This window comes from Saccoglossus kowalevskii, chromosome 5 (genome assembly GCF_978046115.1).
Source record: "Saccoglossus kowalevskii chromosome 5, keSacKowa6.1, whole genome shotgun sequence".
NCBI classification, from domain to species: domain Eukaryota; kingdom Metazoa; phylum Hemichordata; class Enteropneusta; family Harrimaniidae; genus Saccoglossus; species Saccoglossus kowalevskii.
This window is the reverse complement of record NC_140645.1, coordinates 17,160,013-17,180,968: the sequence shown is the minus strand read 5'-3', so window position 1 is coordinate 17,180,968 and position 20,956 is coordinate 17,160,013. Positions and strand designations below refer to the sequence as shown.

General features: G+C 33.9%; 1 protein-coding gene across 2 annotated transcripts; it reads right to left on the bottom strand.

The window, feature by feature from the left end:
- Window positions 1-2,975: 2,975 nt before the first annotated feature.
- Window positions 2,976-9,407, bottom strand: LOC144346759 (uncharacterized). Of its 2 annotated transcripts, none has more exons than XM_085499177.1 (4): window positions 9,291-9,407; window positions 4,591-4,919; window positions 4,128-4,217; window positions 2,976-3,738 (listed from the first exon to the last, which is right to left on the bottom strand). In XM_085499177.1, the coding sequence occupies exons 2-4, from the start codon at window positions 4,912-4,914 to the stop codon at window positions 3,562-3,564; spliced, it is 591 nt and encodes a 196-aa protein (XP_085355303.1). In that variant the 5' UTR covers window positions 4,915-4,919; window positions 9,291-9,407; the 3' UTR covers window positions 2,976-3,561. The 2 variants fall into 2 exon arrangements, with proteins under 2 accessions (XP_085355303.1, XP_085355304.1); XM_085499178.1 differs by lacking the exon at window positions 9,291-9,407 and adding an exon at window positions 6,110-6,462.
- Between the last annotated feature and the right edge of the window lie 11,549 nt (window positions 9,408-20,956).

Here is a 20,956-nt window from a genome sequence, read left to right as displayed (position 1 = left end):
AGGTCTACTTAACGGTCAATACAACTACTTAATCTAGCTGCAAATTGCGAAATGCTCTCGCCACCTTCTGCTCTACTAGTTCAAAATTTCTTTCTATAACCTTCTTCATTCATATTATAACGCTTCAATAAAGCTGCCTTTACAAAATTGTAATCAATGAACTCTGCTGCAGACAACACATACAAAGTTTTGTCTGTCAATAATTCATCACCAATAAGATTCATCACCCAACTATTACACGGCCATTTCTGAGTTTCAGCAAATCGCTCGAACTTCAAAAGAAATGCATCCATCTCGTCCCTAGTCTCATTAAACAAAGGTAGCTTTGAACCCTTAGAACTAACAATGGACTGAGCCAACTATTCTTTTTTTTTCACGATCTAGTTCTCTCTCTCTCTTTCCTCACATTCAATTCTCAACCTTTCAGCCTGACGTTTGACTGCTCTATCTTACCTCTCCTCACGCTCTATTTTCTCGCACTTTCTCATCACAAATTGAGTCACCTCTTCCTTCTTATACCAAAATCTACTACATAACTCTTCGAGTTCAATAAAAATATCAATGCTTGAAAAGATGTAAATCAAGTTCCAGTATAATTGAATAAAGCAATTCAATGTTTACGTAGCAGCACAAGCTAGTCTGACAACTCTAGACTCAGTTACAAAACAGTCAACTGACAATAAAATCCAAAATCACAATAAGAATTATAATCCCTCTACTGACACCAAAATGTCACAGTGTAAGGCCTGCTTATCGCTAATGAGAGGGCACCCACAGAACTCACACTGACCAAGGGGTTATTTCACTGCTTGTATGTGGTAGACAAGACAATAGTATTGGAAATGAAATACACGTACACCAAAATATCGAGTTAAAGCTCCTGGCTTTAATACCTCTCAAAATAATTACAAGACAGAAATCACAGACATATACAATGGATGAAGTCACTAAAATAAGGGATTGATTAGGGAAGTGTGCATTGATGATAACACACAGTTGTATTAATGGACGACAGTCAATGGCTTCGGCAACAGAACAATGAAGAAAAACAGGAGTGTTGCATTCAGAGAAACGCTGGTATTCTGGAGGGCACCGCTGACAGCAAGAGATCGAAGAGCAGTTCATACAAGTCTCACAGAATGATGGTTTTTAGGCTTTATCACTTGTCACACAATATCGTAGCAGAACACACGGGAAAGCAAGTTGAAATAATGGATATTATGGTGAAATGATGGACCCAAACTGTCCTTAGTGTGTCCAATTAATATGCATAATTCATTGACACCATCTGGGTTACCACATAAACCAATCAAAATGTGATGTTGCAAGCAGCTATGCCACGTAGGCAACTCAGAAGATCATAATCATCCTTTGTTATTCAAATAATTGCACACCTGGTAGATTCCTATTCTCCCTCCAAAGTTGTAAACACTTTTTGTTATGTAAATTACAAGCACATCCGGCAGATACCACTGTCCTTCCAGAGTTGAAAACAAGTATGACCTGTCAATCACCTTTATGACAGTAATCACAAGGCAATGCACACCATTTCTACCCAGAAGAAATGTGCTTCATATAAGAAGATTTTTAAGTTTTTTTTGGCCGTTTCTAGGAAAAACAAAATGGCGGGAAAAGTCACGTGACCGCTAAAGTTGTAATTGCTGATATTTATTACACATGACTTGTGCTATATACCATGAACAAATCTAGACGCCTAGACCTTCAGACCGCGTGAACGCCATTTGAAATACAGGGTCGTGTACAGTGGATTGTGGCTCATATAAACGGAATTTCCACGTTTTCATTCCGGGTTTTGTAAAACTTGGACTGTAATTTGCTCATTGAAAGTACAGTTGTGAAATAAACCGGTTTTGTGACTCATCATACGACTTGTAATTGTTGCTATTTGACGTTCAGCGGTATTTTGTTCGACGAAAAGGGAAGACATGGTGGGACTCGGTAATGTAACATATGCGGTGACCAGCACGGCGACCTCAGTTCGAACATCTTACCTGAATACATCATTGTTATGATACCAAAAGTTGTGTGCCTGTCAGGTTTTGTCATTGTTCTGAGACTGAGGTAAGTTTGTTGGTGTAAAATCGAATTCTCGAATCGTTTTTGTGACACGTACATGATATGCCTTGCCTCAACTTTGGCGCTCTGTACTGTGATTGGTGTACAATTACCTTCATCATCTACTGTAATTTATTCACCCATAGTTGAGAAATACAATATAATATATCGTCGTCGAATTCTGAATTGTCCCGTGTTCTTTGGATGGCAATTACCCGGATGCGATTTCACTGCAATTTTGTCAGCTAAAATTCGAACGCAGCTACGGGACTCTGGTTGTTATTGGTGGCAAGTATTTTTGCCTGTGACTCGTGGTATTTTTGCATTTTTTTTTCATTCAATTCCCCAATCTCATCTAGTTGGTCACCAGTTATAACAATCATTTTTCTTCGTTCGAGGTTTGCAATCCAGTTCAAAGTCACAACACGGAGAACACAGCCGCGTTCAGGCGTTCGTTTAGACACCGTCACTCACGGTGTTGAGGGACGGTGGTTTAGATTTGTGTGGCGAACGACGATCACCCAACGACTGAAGCTCACAACTTGAATCCAGCCGTTAACAAAAAGCAATATCATATTAGGTGGTCTTATATAGACTCACTAGCCAACTCGCCAACTAGACTAACAAACCACGTACATCAAAAAGTTTCGTATTATTGGGTTCACTCTATATATGAACACATGTATGACCACATAACGCTCTTAAACCTACAGTTAGTGGAATGTAAAATATATATTGATAGTCATATATTGCACAGAACATACTGACAATGTTGTTCACAAATATAACTATATAGAAGCTGTTTCACTGTATTCATGGGAGCATTGGAAACTGTCACAACAATAGAGCCACAAATCTATATGACGAAATCCACGTAAAAATTCACAATTACAAAAAAATTGCAGCATAATAACATAATAATATCATTTATTTCACAGTTATCGACATTTGAAGTTAACTATCCCCGATACATGAACTTTAATTGTGAATGCTATTATTCAGTGCATGCAATTAGACGTATGGTCAAAAATTATGCTGATGTAAGTATATCCAAAAAAATTACAGTAAATTTGACCTGGACCAATAATTACCATTTTATTATCAAGCGAATTCAATATGCTTATCTTTGGCGCTATTTACGAATATATAATTCAATAATAATATAAATATACCCAATAATTCCCAACCTATGTTCTATATCATCTTATGTATGCAGTATGCTGATATGCACGGCGCACAAGACATAAATTTGAATAAACTATATTGACTCTCAATTCTATGAAACATGGATCTATCGTTTAGAAGAAATCCTTTAAATAATTAATTAATTCTTTCATTCTATGCATTTCATTTAGAATTTTGTGTACAATCCAACTCAATTTAGTATAATCTGCAAACGGAGTAGACCTATCAGAAAATACCATTTATACATGTTAAAGCACGTGGTCAGCAGTAAATAGATACCCTAAACTATTGATAATCTTCTTATGTACTAGCTTCAATCATATGATCGACAATATTAGGATCATCAGAGTAATATTGACAAGTATAGATTGTTTGCTCATCATTTTTACGAGTCAAACATATTCTATCACGAGTTGAATCTTTTTCAGGGAGTGACGCTTTTAACTCGACTTGCTCGGCGATGGCAGATGGGCAATCCTATAACAAAAACAGTTATTTGAGTAATCAAAGAGACAATGTTGAACAGCAATATTGGACAAACACATGCAACGTTTTTCCAAAAATGTTTTCTTACATACCACGTATTTCAGTTAATTTGTAAATTACTTTGTATTATTTCAGGTAGCTTTATTATATCAAACCAAATAGTCAATCTGAACAGTTTTAACTTTTTCAGTGATTCCAGTTTATGTAGTGTGAAATAATGTATTATATGTTTTAAAATAATAAATAAATGGTACAATAATCAAACCATCACAACATATAAATCGTAGCGCTAACTAATAACCTTTCGTTTTATAATTGTGTAGATGTTTTTATACTAATGGTAGTGTATATTGACATATAAATAATCGCACGATACTCACCACAATTTTACAAACAAATTGACACCACTTCTCTCCTATTATATCGATCTCACATAGTTGACAATTGTCTGTTGGCACCGCTACAGTTCCCTGTAAACCAATGTATGTCGATATATTCAACGTTTTTTTTTAGTTCATATGATACAGGATAATAATAACAATCTTGTTAGACCACACTGTGAATTTCCCTAGTTAGGTGATTGTGACATTTTAAAAACACTTCAACACATGTTGCGAGGTCCCAGTTAGTACCCAATTTGTTCAAACAGAACTCGGACAAATGCTAAGTCGGAACAAGGACAAACCCGGCCCGTCAGAAATTAGATATTTCTATAGCACATACTGAACATGAACATACTACTCGTTATATGTGTCAAAACATCAATATTGTTGGACTTGAAATAACAAAATTATATCTCTGATTGTGTGCTAAAAATGGGCAGAGGAATACGAAATAACATACTATATCACCCTCTTTAATTGAACCAATTTGTGATGCGAGTATTGCGTCATACTCATAGTGACGTGTACCAGGTACGAATGCTGCATTCCCAAAATAAAATGCTGCATGAAACCTAACATCTTTCCCCTCAATTGTATTTTCAATGTCTGCTATGTGAAGAGGGCAGGAAAAATCCTCAGTGCATACACTATGCCATACTCCATTGTCGTACATGACATCATTACAATCTGTACAAGTGCCACTAGCCGGATTTCCAGGGTGATGTTGAGCATTTGATGTAACTACCATCATCATGACACTCCAAAATGAAAGTGAAACAAACATGGCTCCTGAAAATAAATAGATAAATAAATTAATACGGGACAAAATATAAAGCATTGTAACATAAAACATTGGGAAATAATTGTCTACATTAAAAACAGTGCCAGCTATAACGCAAGTCGTCCGGTGTTTTACGACGTGACACAGCAAATATTTACAGCCAACAATTTTGTGAGATCGACGTTTTGGTAGATGAGCAATCACGATGTTTACACGACGCGAAGAAATAGATCAGAATAAACCGTTGTAGTACAATATCATTAAAAATGCACAAACGTACGAGTATTATTTTTTATACAGCAGTCAATGTTGTTTTGAAGTTAATCAATGGGCTTTCAATTTGTTCCAGTCCGCTCGAGAAAAGGAAGCTCCCCACTGAACAGTTAGCTCATAAACATTCTTGCATAAATTTGCATTTTGCGCGGAGCTCCCCGGGGCTCCGCGGTTACTGGGTCGGAAACTGCTGGTTTGATTTTGATCACCTCCCTAAATACGAAATTTTCATGTGGATAATAAAATATTTGGTTTTGATCGAGGTAGACATTATTGTAAACTATTTGTTTATATAAAACAATCAGTTTATATAAAGATACCGGCCATCATCCACAAAGAAATATAGTTGATACAGTCTTGAATTGTTGCTGAGCAAAGCATTTGATAAAATGGATGGACACACATATCGACATAGATATTATATTGTAATACGTCTGTGTATGTATATGACCATAAATACAATTTCATTGAGCGTAACTGTGCATTAAATTAATATTTTTGGTTACGATTTCGTGGTATCCCTCAGTTGAAGTATCATAGGGTCAAATATTATTGGCTTACTTACTATTGTAACTGTAGGATTAGAAAATGAACAAAAGATCAATAAAAACCATGTATATATTCAAATGACTTGCTTTACCATATTATACATGCTATGCATTGACTGCCAACACCGAACCCGGACAAAAACAATCCAGATATACTTATTTATGGTAGTTTTGAGTTGAAGAAACATTGTGTAAGATATGTACAGTCACGGGTCCCACTCATGGCACAAAAAGACTTCATATTATGTGCAAATAATTCAACTCATTGGTTCGTATAATGATGGATCTGTATACGAAATGAATGCAAAACATGGCAACCAATAGTGAAACTACGTACATGCTTATCAAAGTCTTAGATCATATAAAAGCTGTCAAACCTGTATTGATGTCGTGAAGACGGTCCAAACTTGCAAGTCCAGTTAATGTCTATTTCACGATGCTACCTATGTGTCTGCAATATGACTACTTTGAGTCATCACATAAATATTTTTAGCAATTTTGTTATCTTTTAATCGTTTATTTAATCCTTGTGTTTTTCTGTATGTCAGCTATATTGATGTGTCCTTTGTCAAAACAGTGTGCATACAAAGTCAAGGTAAAACAACAAAGGGGAAGTTTGTTTTACTGAAAACAAGTAATTAATAATCTAAAATTAATTGAGTATAGTGTTATGACGTTTTAGTAGTAAAACAATTTATAACCAGCATGTTTATGTATTATTCTCATTTGTTCTAATTTTGCTCTGATATCAACCAAACCATTATTGCCACAGGGGTGTAAGTAATCATTCATTTGAAATTTTCAAAAAATCTTTCCTTTTAAACACTATATTTTGAACTGTTCAAAGAATTCGCATGATACAAAATTATTCGAACAAAGATTACGTAACAGCAAGTTTATAAAAACATACATTCTCGTGAAAAAGTTAACAGAACATACTTCTCCTGATAATACAAAAACCTTAACACAAATTTGTCTGACCTGGATTGTTTTTGGTGAGCGATCAAAAGCCATTTATTCACTATTTTTTGTTAGCTGAAACTAGCTCACAAATGTTCCATTCACATCGCTTGAAATTGTACCTATAACACTAAAAACATAATACACTCTTCCGTGGTGTTATTTTCTTGTGCAGTTCATTTTTTATATACACTACAATTATTCGTCCCACTGATGTAGGCAGGTTATGCGAGCTTCACTGCTTATAAATAAAATGGACGTTTTTTTTTGCAATTATTTAAAAAAATAGAATCAGCACCAATTGTTCAGTAAATAGAATCAGTTGCCAGTTATAGACGAATTGCATATATAACATAAGTAAAAAGTCCAAAAATATCAATGTTATGACTTAGAAAGCCATATTGCGTATGTTGAGGAAGTACTCACTCATTTCTCACTGATGATTTTCTTACTGATATGTCAGTTATTTTTTTAGGTTTAGCGAAATGCTAGATACATTACTATAACTAAAAATGTTTTAAGTCTACACTATCTGTATTGTCCATTTTACACACTAAATAGAAACAAGTTCAGTGATTCAGAATAATCGTGCACCTTGTAGCCAGATTGTAAAGTTTAGTTAACAGGTTGTTCCTTCGATCGCAAGCTCACTAATGATTATTTGTTCATGAATTTAGTGGCTATTGTTTGAGGGAAGAGGGACGTCAAGTTGCCTTCTAGATTTCCATAGGCATCCTGTTTCATAATGGTCATGACCTGTTTTTCTTCTAATGAGCGTGCTTTTGTCTCGTCCTCCAGTGTTTATTAAAATATGTTTTTACATATTTTGATGAGATGCGGTACTGCTATGTATGTGACATGTATGTGGTTATCAAACATAAGAGGCTTATTTATTTGTCGTGATTTGGCCATAACAGTATAATGTGAAGTCCCATTTGTGCGGTGTGTAGAAGTTCTGAATACGCGTTTTACTGTTTCTAGACAAATTTCACCTGAAACTGCCAACCCAAGGTAGATGCGTTTTCTTTCCCAGGGTGAGTTTACTGATATGTTTGAAAGGTGCTTTACAGTTTCTTCCAATTAAAAATGTACGTTTGGTGCTTTAATTAGCAAAGACAATACACGCTCTCTATCTCTAATTCTAGCTGGAATAGCCTTTGGTTGTTTATCTTTGGTCTAAACATTATATATAAAGTAATGGCATGGCTATTAATCTTAGTAAAATTTAGGTGCATCATGATCTCATTGCATAATAGCATTCTGTGCCTGACGCGGACTGTTTTTTTGTTCATAATGAATGCATAGTTGGATTTTGATAATTTTATTCATCTTTCCTCTTGTTCATGTTACCATCATTGCATGAAAATTCGAATTTCCGTCTCAACCGCTTGCCGGATTAGCAACGTGTTTTGCAGTAAAACCGTTGTTTACATTTGGGTAAATAAACACTTCTGTTTGCATATTCAAGGGCATACAATGATGCAACAGAAGCCTGTAAGGGGACACGATCAGGTTATGCATACAAGTAACACAATATAAGAATTCAAAAATTAGACACTTCAACAAAATATTATTTCGAAAGTCTGTTTTACACTCTAACAACAATTGATTTTATAAGCATTGATTAATTAACGTTCAACTCAATATAAGAGGTAAATTTCTCACATTATTTATCAGTGCTTTCAGTTACATAATGTTTGTATATATCACTTTGATACTAAACTAGTACTAGTATGGTTTATTTATTACAAACAAAGCTGAAAATAACAAAAATACAACATTTCTATATAAGAACTTTAATTTTTATTTAGAATAACGTGCAAATAAACAATGCTGCAATGTGTACTATACGATAAATTCTAATATGAACAAAATATACATAATAAATTTACAATTACTATGTATACGCACCATTATAATGTTGACTAATATCCACGTGACAATTCGATTGTAACTATTATTATCTAGCTATATGCCAGTAAATGTAACACAAATGTTAGTAATAGCTTCACATCAACAAAATGAATATTTTTCCATATGCAATCCAACTCGTAATTATTTTAAAATGTGATTGAAATCGATGTTTTGACAATAATATAGTCAATACATAATTTGATATATAATTTGCATATAAGCTGATTCTGACGACAAGCAATGCAGTAAATACATTATCAATAATATTTAGTGAAGTTACAACAACATATTTAGAATTTGACTAATGTCAATGTGACTACCATAAACTCCATGTTTTTTTTGAAATATATACAAAGAAAAGAATATTAAATTTACATATCATACAATATGGTGGCTCTAGAAACCCTTTTTTGATACAAGCGGGTTCCATTTTTGCGAGATGCAAATAACGCGTCAATCAATTTACAGAATGAGGACATGAGCAGAGGTAACAATTTCAGTGTTATCTTAAATATGCTCCAGTGTTTAGTATTATAGTTTTCTTGACGTTCGATCAAAAACCTTCTAATTCTTGTAAACCATATGTTTCATTCAATGATAGCCACTGCTGAATAACATAATGTATGACAGTTTAATATGATACTCAATACAGTAATAAAGTAATATGAAATTGGAATGTGTTACCTTAAATGTTTGATCTTGTCCAGTAGCGGTGATAATGGTTGTGACACTATTATCTGTATTTTATAACAAATGTGTTATCGTGATATTTATATGAAGATCCTGCTTATAATATTATAATTTTAACCGTATGACGTCGGCGACATGGGAGTGTTTTAAAAACGTGTTTCATGGCAACACGTTTGGCATAGTTACATGCGATTACATTTCAAAACAAACTTTTTCTGAACATGTAGAAACGGAATCAGCTACTGGTAGCGATGTACAGTTGCGCAATCGTTGGTGGCTAACAGAGGTATTCTACTACTATAAACGGAGTTGTTACATAAGAAGCGTGTACATACTGTCTTATTACGTCTGATTCTGACGACAAGCTATGCAGTAAATACATTATCAAGAATATTAGTTACAGTTACATTTGCATTTACGAATAAACAAATCGCAAAATAGAGGTGTTAGCGCGAAATCAACCCGACTGGTTTATTCTGCAGGAAATTCATTGCTATTAACTATTCATTAATCATATATTATAATGAGGTAGGCGCGGAAATACGTGCATAATGAGATCAACATGGTAACGGTCACACTGCAGACCCAACAAGGAGGCACGTTGAAATTCGAGTTTGTCGCAGTCGTCGTTTCTAATTCATCACAATGTGTAATAAAGTAACTCGTACTAGTCGTTGAATTAAACAAAATCTGCTGCTACAATCATTCGAGATTTCTCGGCCAGAGGTCAATTGAAGGGACGTTGTGATTGGCTTAGATGATTGTCAATTAGAACACTCATTAAAATAATTACCCGTTGACAAATTAACGAGTTCCTGCAGTGTCGATAGAGGGCCATGTATAATAAACCAGTCGGGATGATTTTGCGCTAGCACCTCCATTTCGCGCTTTTTTTATTTTATTTCAACTCAAAATCAAATAAATCGCTCCGACTGCACCAGTCTAGTGTTTTATGTACAATGCTTTGTATTACTATTTTGACGAGAAATAAGATTCATGTAATATATCCACATCATAACTCCATTCTAAGCGTATTCAGCACGCAGTGCAAATTGCATGACCTCTTTGTTATGTATCGGAGGTATTAGTGATATTTCAACAATTCCTGGCGAATAGGTTTCAAGATATTGTGTAATGTTTACACCTACTGCTAAGTGTTGGAATACAAATTAAAATCAAGTTACCTACCTGTACTTGTTACGAAATAAAATGTCATTCAAATGTACTACAAAAGTATTTTTCTTAGTAAATATTTTTAATCAATAACGTATATTTTAAACAAAAACGTATATTTCAAGTCAGTATATGCTGGAATTATGGTAAGTGACACTGACAAACCTAACCCTGGCACAATCATATATTTCATCTTAAATTTTTCAATAAAAAAAATAAGTAAGTTTCGACGGATTTTGGTCTAAAAATTGAAGATATGTTTATGATGTTTGAAGGAAGTCCAGTTAAATGAAATGAATATATGTTCAGAATATGGGCAAAGCTAATCAATTTCACCATTTTGAACACAAATTATGTATTTGAAATGCAATTTTATTGCGAGCGTCCATTAGTGTAGTTGAAAGCACGTTTCTGTAATCCAGGATGGATAATGTATCTGACACAAAAAATAAGTTAATAAAAAAGTAAATTTCTTTTTTTTTTGGCCAGCCGACAAAAAAAAACGTTTGCATATACTATACTCAATGATGATAACAACGTAATATACCATTGGAATCATAATATTTTGAACTTAATTCACGCATTACATGAAAGTGGTTAAATTTCGTTATTAAATTGGATATTAGTAAAATGCATTAATTAAATATATATTAATTAATGACATTCTGAACTCAAATCAACACAATGTAACAGCATTTTAGATATGTGCTATGCTTTTCATTCAAAACACTGTTTTTTTTCCCAAGCACAATCCATCCATTTGTAAGATGATTTGCTCAGTTTATTTCAATGTATGATGTGTTCCATTTTTTTTAAATAGTTTGTTTTCAAAAAAATATGTTTCTAATTTTAGTGTAAACTTTAATAATATGTACTTGCTTTGTTACTTGAGGTATAGATGCAGATTTTGTATGCACCTGTATGTGATTTTTTTTTGCATTTTATTATCCAAACAATCTTGGCTATAGACTGTTGACATTGTGTAGAATTGTGAATAATGGAACGATTTTAAAATATAGATAACAGGTGCAAACATTCTCTGTTTTGAATGCTTAGCTAGATTTAGCAAGGCTGTACATAAAAACATAAAATAGAAACATGGTGTAAAAGAGAAATGACGGGATCTCCATATTATGCACTATAGTTAACTTTTAACAGAACGATAATACATTTAAATTTGGAACTGTTACAGCAATGTAAATTGTGAGCATTAGCAAACCTCTTACTAAGTGAATATTATGCGAATTAGCAATTATTTCAGATTCTTTTTAGTGCACATCACAGAACTTAAAGAAAATAGTTCCTAGATGATTTGACCTTTTGTTTTGAAATTTTCACAAATATTGACAATGTATTTATCTTCAAAACGCCTTCGGGGCATTATTTTTGGTTGAACAGTGTTACAACAATTATACAGACAACTAGCCTGGGTTTTAATTTATGCATAAACTTGAAGTAGTGGAACTTTAGCTGCTGCCCTGTAAAATTGACAACTGGAAGACAGTTTTCAAGACGGCACTTTCTTCACAGTAAACATATGTACCCATGAACCAATTTTGACAGGAAACAGAAGCATGGTTTAGAAGCTATTGTTTTAAATCACTTTTGACCAAAAAAGCACATTTTGTGCATATTTCAAATTACAGTGTCCATAAAAAACAACTAAATAATGTTAAAATTCATACAATAAGCTTTCCGAAAATATATAGTTTTGTGGACAAGGGAGATCATCTTGGTTTCCTAATTAATTAATTTAAAATACCTGTCATGTAAACTGCATCTCTATCTTAATATAGGTATTTTAAAAACGTTAACATTTTTAAATAATCGTTCTGTGAAAATTAAGAATTTTTTTTTCTTCCAAGAAAATCGCAATTTTCAAAAATAACTCTCATTATTAAATAGCGCCCTCACTCAACACTATTTAGAATGACTGGTTGGTCAAATATTGATGAGTCAGGTGCATGTATTGGCTAAGTTTGTTGTACATAGATGCAAATGAGTATAGGAACCATTAATGATGTAGGGTGTATTGGAAGGGGTGGAGGATTTCATGTTTGTAATGACTGGTTGTAATGTGGCATCTCGTTGTTTTCAAGATGCAGCCTAATATTTGTTGCTTTCTTGGTTGTTCAATGTGGCTAAAATTTGTGTGGTGGGTGGGAGGGAGATGTATTTATTGTTTGTTGAGTCGTTGTTTAGACACCCTGCAGCTTGAAATGGTATGGCCAAATTCGATATGGTGGTGTTGAATATCTGTGCGATATGGCGGTGTCGTTTAAAAACCACGCATCAAAATGATTTCTGTTTATTTATTTACTGTTGTAGATCCTGAGAACTAGCCATTGAATATGATGTCGGGAATAAATGGTTTTCTGAACAAGCATTAATTTTATTTAGTTGAGTCTTCTTCGGGAAATGGCGCTTTAGATTCAACAAAATCAGCAACTGACTCTGGGCAAACCTGCATGTGAAAACATAACGATTATGTAATAAAATATCAAATATTCTGGTAGACTATACCGTGGAATGCACATGTTTCTGTATTTGCTTGTAAATGGAATAAGTATTCATTGCAGTATTAACTATATATAAATATATCATGTCAGCATATGAGTCAAAAGTCAATATTACAATTGTTTTACATTATAAAAAGTTTGTCAAAATCTGTAACAGGCTGGTCCGGCATTATGTTGCCTAGCTATTGCTAATACTCACCGCAATTTCACAATCCATAATAGCCCAACGGTTTTCTAGCATGTTAACATCACACCGTTGACAATCGTCAGTTGGTTTCGAAATAGTTCCCTTTAAAACAAAACAAAATATTGTTTGAACAATCAAAACACATATCAATCGCAGCAACATTTATTTTGATTTAATAATAATCCGGAAACATTTGGATAATTCACTTGAAAACGTTGTGGTCACCAAAACATTATTTTCAAATGACAGTACCGTATATTGGGTTTAAACGGAAGTTGTACAGCACAATAAATTGTAATTAATAACATGATGTGCTTCACAATTTCTTGTATTAGTTTATAACTAATAAATTACCATGATCGTGATAATTTATTCACAAGTCTCTGTTTAGTATGAAAGAAAGAATTAAATAATAATTACCATATCAGCAGCAGTCAAGTTTGGTTGTAAACGATGCATTAAGGTGAAATGAACGTGTACCAGGTTCAAATACTGAATTCGATAATAAAATGTGTTGTGCATTGTGTTTTCCTTCCCTTTAACGGTAGTTTCAATAGTTTCCATGAATTTTTGACAGGGAACATCATGAGTACAGTTGGCATACCATATTCCATTTACGGACATCGAATCGGTACAATTCATGCAAGAACCATCTGTAGGATATCCAGGGTGTTGCGCGTGTGATGCAGCCACTAACATCAGCAGCAAGCAGTGTGTTACAAACATTGTCTGTACAGTCAAAATCAAACGAGCGGTGAGGGGGAGAAGAGCGTTCTGTCAAAACAATTTTACCGTAGACTCAATTTTAACGACCAATCTGCAGCGTTGTATTTATTATAAATAAGAATCCAAAAATAGAATATAAATACACACATACACTCGATTAAATTTTCTGGACATACATGCGACGCATGAACGAAAACGATCTATTGTATTGTGATCTATTGATATGAATTGGAACTGCCTGTGACGTGTTGTCTGGACGCCGTTTCGTCCTACAGTCAAATACAGAAACAAAAAGTGATTTATTTTCTTATGCCAAGACCTGGTTGTTCATGCATTCCAAGCATGTCGTATATACTTCTTGTTCTCTGTGGTGTGTGCTGTGGAAACATCTGATTTCGCGGTTTTGTGCTGTCGAAATATTTCGCGAAAAATAAAACAAAGGGGAACATCACACGAAGCAGTCAGGCCAATGACTTGTTGATATCCGAAACTTAGAACCTCTAACAGGACGGTTAGTTCCTGCACGCCTACCAGTATTACACAACTACCATTTGCAGCGCATTGCAGTCTGACAATTATTCACTGTACCCCTTCCTTTTTCCAGACTGTCTAGAAAGTTATAAAAAATGTTTCATCCCTTAGAAAACACAAGTCTTTGCCGTACGATCAAAAGAAAAATGTCCACATAGTAGTAACCAACATCGTTCTGGCGTTCCTAAAAAAAAAAACAATGCATAGCTTAGTAGCAAATAATCACGGTAGCGCAATCCGATCATGCTACGTTTCACAATTATTATTATTACTTGGTAGTGATTATTAATAAAGAACAAAAAAAAGTAAACTCGTTGAATTGTTCTGAAAAGCAATTAAATTTCAATTTAGTTTCATCGATTCCGGTCGCATGCAAATGCTCGACACCTTCTAGGTCAAATTGCTAATCAGCCAGTCAAAATACTCGGTGATGCCAACGTATTCAAATTACCAAAACGGAGGAGATTTGCCGATGTTCCAGCTCGATGGGAAGACGACACGTTTTTTTTTTTGAAATCAAAACATTAGTTATTTTCGATGATAAACTGACAATTTGAAGACTATTTTTACGATGATAACAGCTCATATTCGAATCGAAGCTTTAAACATTCACGCTTACCACAATAAACGTCGTACTCTTGAATAGGCGTCAATGACTACGGCGAAATTCGTAAGATTGTGGGTCAGGAGTGAGTGTTTTTTTGACTTTGGTATTGTGTCTTACATTCCAACAGGAAATGTTTGCGTGGTTTTATTTTCGCGCTTTTGGACTCACCGCTAAATTTAAACCACGCGAATGATTTCTACTTCTACATTTAATTTATTGCAATGGATATCTGAAAGCCCGTAACCTAATGTTAATGACATTGTTTACTGTCTTTTATCGTCATGTCCAAGTGTTACCGATGGTTAGACTATTTAGGTGGTTAGACATAGACAAACTACGTATCGGCAATGCTGTTTGCAAGCCAACAAGCTTTGTAGATTGAATAGACATCTAGGCGATTTACATTTTCGTTTACTCAAACTGTGATTGACAGGAATTTTGCAAACATTAGCCACCATTTTAATCTCGTGATTTTCACAGGTCGCGGCACGTTTCGACCGAAAATAACAACATTTATACATCAAAAGCCCAACCAGACGGGTGTAATCGCTAGCGTACATATTCATGCCCCCGCTTGATCTCCAAACATCGTAAATGGCATATTTCACGGAGCTCCCGCCACGATGTTAGCTGCTTGGTTCGGATTAACATACTAATACAGTTGCCATCTTTGACCCACATTTATAGTATCGGTTCCCCTTTAAGCGAGTGCGCGGTGCTTATTTCAGGTGAAATATTTTAAAACTGATTAAATATGCCTTGGATCGTGACACGTGATTTATTTTGTCGGCATACACACAGCTGGCTATGCTTGTTTCACAGCGACTATATATTTTGGAAGTTTATCGAGTGCACTTCGCCATTTTATAATTAAGTTTATAATAGGTTTAGCAACAGGAAGCGACAAAAAACGCATTCCGAGTTTGGTTTGATTTTACTTTTCGTTTTGAGGGAAGTGGCCGAGAAATAATGCGAATGTTAATCAAAAACTCGCTTAGGACAAAATTCGATGCTAGTGGAAAGAAATTATTTGAATATGCTTACCCCGATGATGATGACTATGAGACACAGGAAAGTTATGCCACCAATAAAAACCGGTGCCGCCGTAGCGATGTTCAAATTCTGCCTGATAAAATTGCACCCGGGTTATGCCATCTGTTTCGAAGACAATGGGATAAGGCTGAATTCGACGACGATATTGTATTGTAATTCTCCACTAGGGGTAAATAAATAAGGGCATATGATGAAAGTAAATTCTAAAGCTGCAGATTTGTCCCGAGTGTACACCAACCACTTTATTAGAGCAATGGCGTGCATAGTCTTTGATTCGACTGGATTAAAAACATGAATAAAATGTTTTGATGCTCCAAAGTGTACATGTAATCCCAAATGGTGTTGGGGTAGATAGTAAAAGGTTAGAGATGTCATCCACTGGGGATGCGTTTTGTTTTTTCTCGGAATAAAAAAAGTTTGAAATTAATTTGAACTGTGTTGCGTGTGTATTTTTTGTGTGCATTCACTGTACAACTACTTACTGTTTTTATAAATATTTATGTCAATGTTCATTCATAATCATAATCTAATAATTGATGCAAGTGATGCCTAGGAATTTTGTCATCGAGAATAAACTGAAACATATTGATATTTTTGATTTCCATTTCGTGGTATCTCTCAGTAGAAGTGTCATAGAGTAAAACACTTTTTTTGTGTGATTGTAGGATTTAAAAAAATACTAAAACATAAATACAAACTCATGTAACATGGATTCAGAGGACTTCATTCATTGTACTATACATGCAAAGCAATGACTGAACCCACTAAAACAATCAAGCACTGCCTAACTTTATGTTATTATGAGCGTAAGAAACAGAATGAAATGTATGTACAGTCACGAGTCCCACTCATGACACAAAACATGGCAAACAATGGTGAAACTACACACATAATTAACAAAGCCTTAGATTACATGAAACAAGTCACACCTATTTTGTTGTCGTGAAGACTGTCACAACTTGCAATCCCAGTTAATGTAAATTTCACAGTGCTCACAATATGACTACTATGCGTAATCACAAAAATATTTTTAGCATTTTTGTCATCATTTGATCTGTTAATCTATGTTTATCTTTGTATGGTAAGACAAATCGGCTATATTAATTTGTTCTCTATCAAAACAGTGTTCAATACAAGACCAGGTAAAACAACAAGGTAGAAATCTGTATTACCAAGAACAAATAATTAGTATATGTATATGTAAAATTAAAATACTGAAACACAATTGATTTTATTTTCATGACCTTTAAATAGTACTATCATTCATAACCGGCATATTAATGGGTTGTTGTTATTTAGAATTGCGCTGACATCAACCAAACCATTTTTGCCACAGGGGTGTCAGTAGTCATTCTTTGGATTTCTTTTCAAAAAACCTCTCATTTTGAACACTATACTTTGGACTATTTATTCGAGGATTTATCTGAGACAACTAATTCAAACCAAGTTTAAACAACAGCAAATTGATAAAAACAAACATTCTAGAAATACTGTGAGAACAACATACCTCCTCATAGAATGGAATAACCTGATAAAAAAAACAGTTTAACCTGTAGTTAAAAAGACGGTACAGCAGGAGTATAGATTGACGTGCATTATTTGGGTATCTTCGTAATAATTATTTTTAATATATATCTTTCCTTTCGAAGGATACATCATGGAAATGGCGAAATTTCAGAACAGAATCAGAAAATTTCTTTGTGTGGAGTCCGGCCAATTTATGGTGGCAGCCATGTTTGTTTTAATTATTAGAGGACGCTTACGTGCGTAATCATTCCATATTTGGAATTTGCATTTCCTTATATGGTAGGCTTATAATGCCCCGTAAAATTATGGTACGCTGTAACGTATGGCGTTACGGTGACATATGTATATAAATATAATTTATTCCTTAAATATGTTTAAAACATACAATTTCCTATTTTTGTAAGTTGTCAAAAACGTTTTAGTTATTTTGATGTTCGCTGATTACAACTAAGTTGCTAACATAGATTGCTTAATTCACCATAATATCTGAATGAAAAAAAAAACCATTACGCTACACATAAATCATCCTAGTTAAAAAAACAAAAACAAAAAAACATACCTCTAACAAAAATAGTTTAACTTTATTTAAATTAGTAATTTAAATACACTGGGTTCATCACGAGAATACTGTGGATTATCCTTCGTTCCCATTTTTAAAAATAGCTCGCAAATTCCCCGTTTGTTTTGTTCGTAATTGTAACTGTAACACCAAAAAACATGATGTATTTTCCTTGGTGTTATTTTTTTGTGCAGTTTCATTTTAATTTGAAAATATTTGGCAAGGTCAACACAATTATTCCATTGGAAAATAACTTCCTTCCTCTGTTGTCATCCGTAAAAAAACTGGTATAATAATGGAAGTTTTGGAACAGTATTATGGTAACGATGACCCACTAGTTGAAACAACAGCGGATAAAAGGGTAACTGAGTACTGTATCGAAGAGGTTGCCTACAGTTTGTGCTGGTATCAGATTATACTTACAGCTGCATGTACACAAGGTTTAACAAAGCATACACATGCGAGGTATCTAAGACATATATCTATTTTGATAATACTTTTTTATAACGAGGTGATTTATACCCAGACAGTATTAACTAAAACAATACAAGTGGTAGTATTCATGCTGAGGCTGGTCAATTTAAATCCGTCCTCATCAACACGGCTGTGAATCAGGAATTATCAGAAATTTGCCATGACTTATTTTGGGCATTTATTTGCTGCATTTTGCTTGTGCTTCTACGGGAGTTTCAGTTCTGTTGGGATTTACATTATGACCACGCCTGATATTTGGTGTTACGGTAATTTCGGTCCCCATCAATAATAAAGTCTGTAAAGGTCTTAATTGCAATAACATGAGAAGGTAATGTAGATATAGAATCTGTTTTTGAAGTGCCTAAAAATGTCTTCTCATAGAAATAAATGTCGGATATGGCTATGAGACACTGCGTCATATTGAAAAACAGTTTACGGGATTACAAAAGTGAGCTAAATTAACGTGCTCCCGACATATCGCTAACACCCTTAACTATGCAAATCACAAAATATTCCGATATTAACAGTTAAAGATGGTGAATTTCAACAATACACTCATTATTTCAGGGAACTATTTCAATGGGAATTGAAAAAATGATATACAATGTACAATTTAGTGCCCATTTTGTTCTTGTGTTCATAACAGGCGAATCTGATTGATAATGGTATTTCACTGGAGCATTGCTGTTAACCTCATTACTAATCTCAATGAGCCTGGATATAACTGTTAAAAGTTATCATTATGACTGCATGACATTCACATTGACAATGTTTTTACAATTTTACATAGTGCAAATAGTTTATTAAACTTTGATTTAATCATTTGTAGTAGAAAATGTAAAGAGTAAATAGGCTATGATATCTAAGTTACAATACTATATATGGTATATTTTGCTTCACCAGGCTCGTGTACTGTCGGTGACTCACACATTTGAAATTTCAGGAGGTACATTTCTGCTTTACGTTAGTGGGAATGGGTTTGGGTTAGGCTGATTTTCAGCGTAATTGAAACACAGGGACTACATCTAAAGTTGCAAGAAATAGTTTCCATATTTCATTGAAAACAATAAATATTTTTCATATATTTCAATTATATGAACATACATAGTTTTTTGTGAAAAAAAACACATCTGAAATACATTATTGATAAACAATATGATCATTTGATTCGCCCTGAATCAATTACGATAATTTAATTTGCACAACTGTCTATCTCCGGCCATCAAGAAAATAAAATAACACTAACCAGGTGACCGATGTTTTAATTTGAAGCACTGCAGTAACGCGTGATATGTTGTCACTCCTATAACAATATCAATCAATATATACCATATTTGCAAGTACAATATTATTTCTTATTTTAAGGTTTTCAAGTGTTTATCATGTTCGAGCATTGAGAGCATTGTATTAGTAGTATAATTCTCTTAATCTGAAAATAGAAGTAGCTGTGCCATTGTGCAAAGCAATGTGTAGATATGCATAATCTTGTGAAAAGTTTTCCATATATTTCAAAAATATGTTATTTTGTATGCAGAATGGGTTTTTATAATTAAGTTTTTCGTTGTCGAAATTATGGTAATATTTCTTATTTATGTTACTTTGCAATGAAAAGTGAATCCCAAAAAAGGAACGACGCATGTATAAGTTGGCGCCACTAAATTTATGTCGTCGTCTGCTATTTATGATGACATACTTTTGTCTAGTTGTGGTGTCCTGGCAGCCTATTTTTGATCACCGAAATACGTTTATATATTTATTTCAACAAGTTATTAGGTAGTTACATGCATACCGGCTTTATACAAAAAAAAAAAAAAAACACAAATCGTAAATATGCCAATTAACATTAGGAACACGCTCTATATAACTACGATCAAGTATTTGTGATGTGTGACACCATTTTTTTAGACATTACTTTCTAAAAATGAATGTTCTGTGACCGAACAAAACAGAATACCTTTCACCGAACTTGTTATTAGTAGTACATGATAAAATATTTTAAACGCAAATACATCTTTAATCATAACTCACAATCACCGGATGTGTTATCGCTGATATTACTGGCTTCATTAACTCTTCTTTATTTTGTAGAATAGCATCGTAACTCAAGAAAATTAAGATTTGAAAATCTTATTCCATATTGAGGCAAATTGGAAATTTAGCTGCGTTGTGAAGTTTGTTAATTGTGCATGTTGATGGGAAAAATCTATTCTTTGTGTCTATCTACGTAATGTGGTAACAAACGCAAAGGCCGTCTATTTGAATATTGTTTTTGTTTTCCCTGCACTATATAACTCCACTTACATT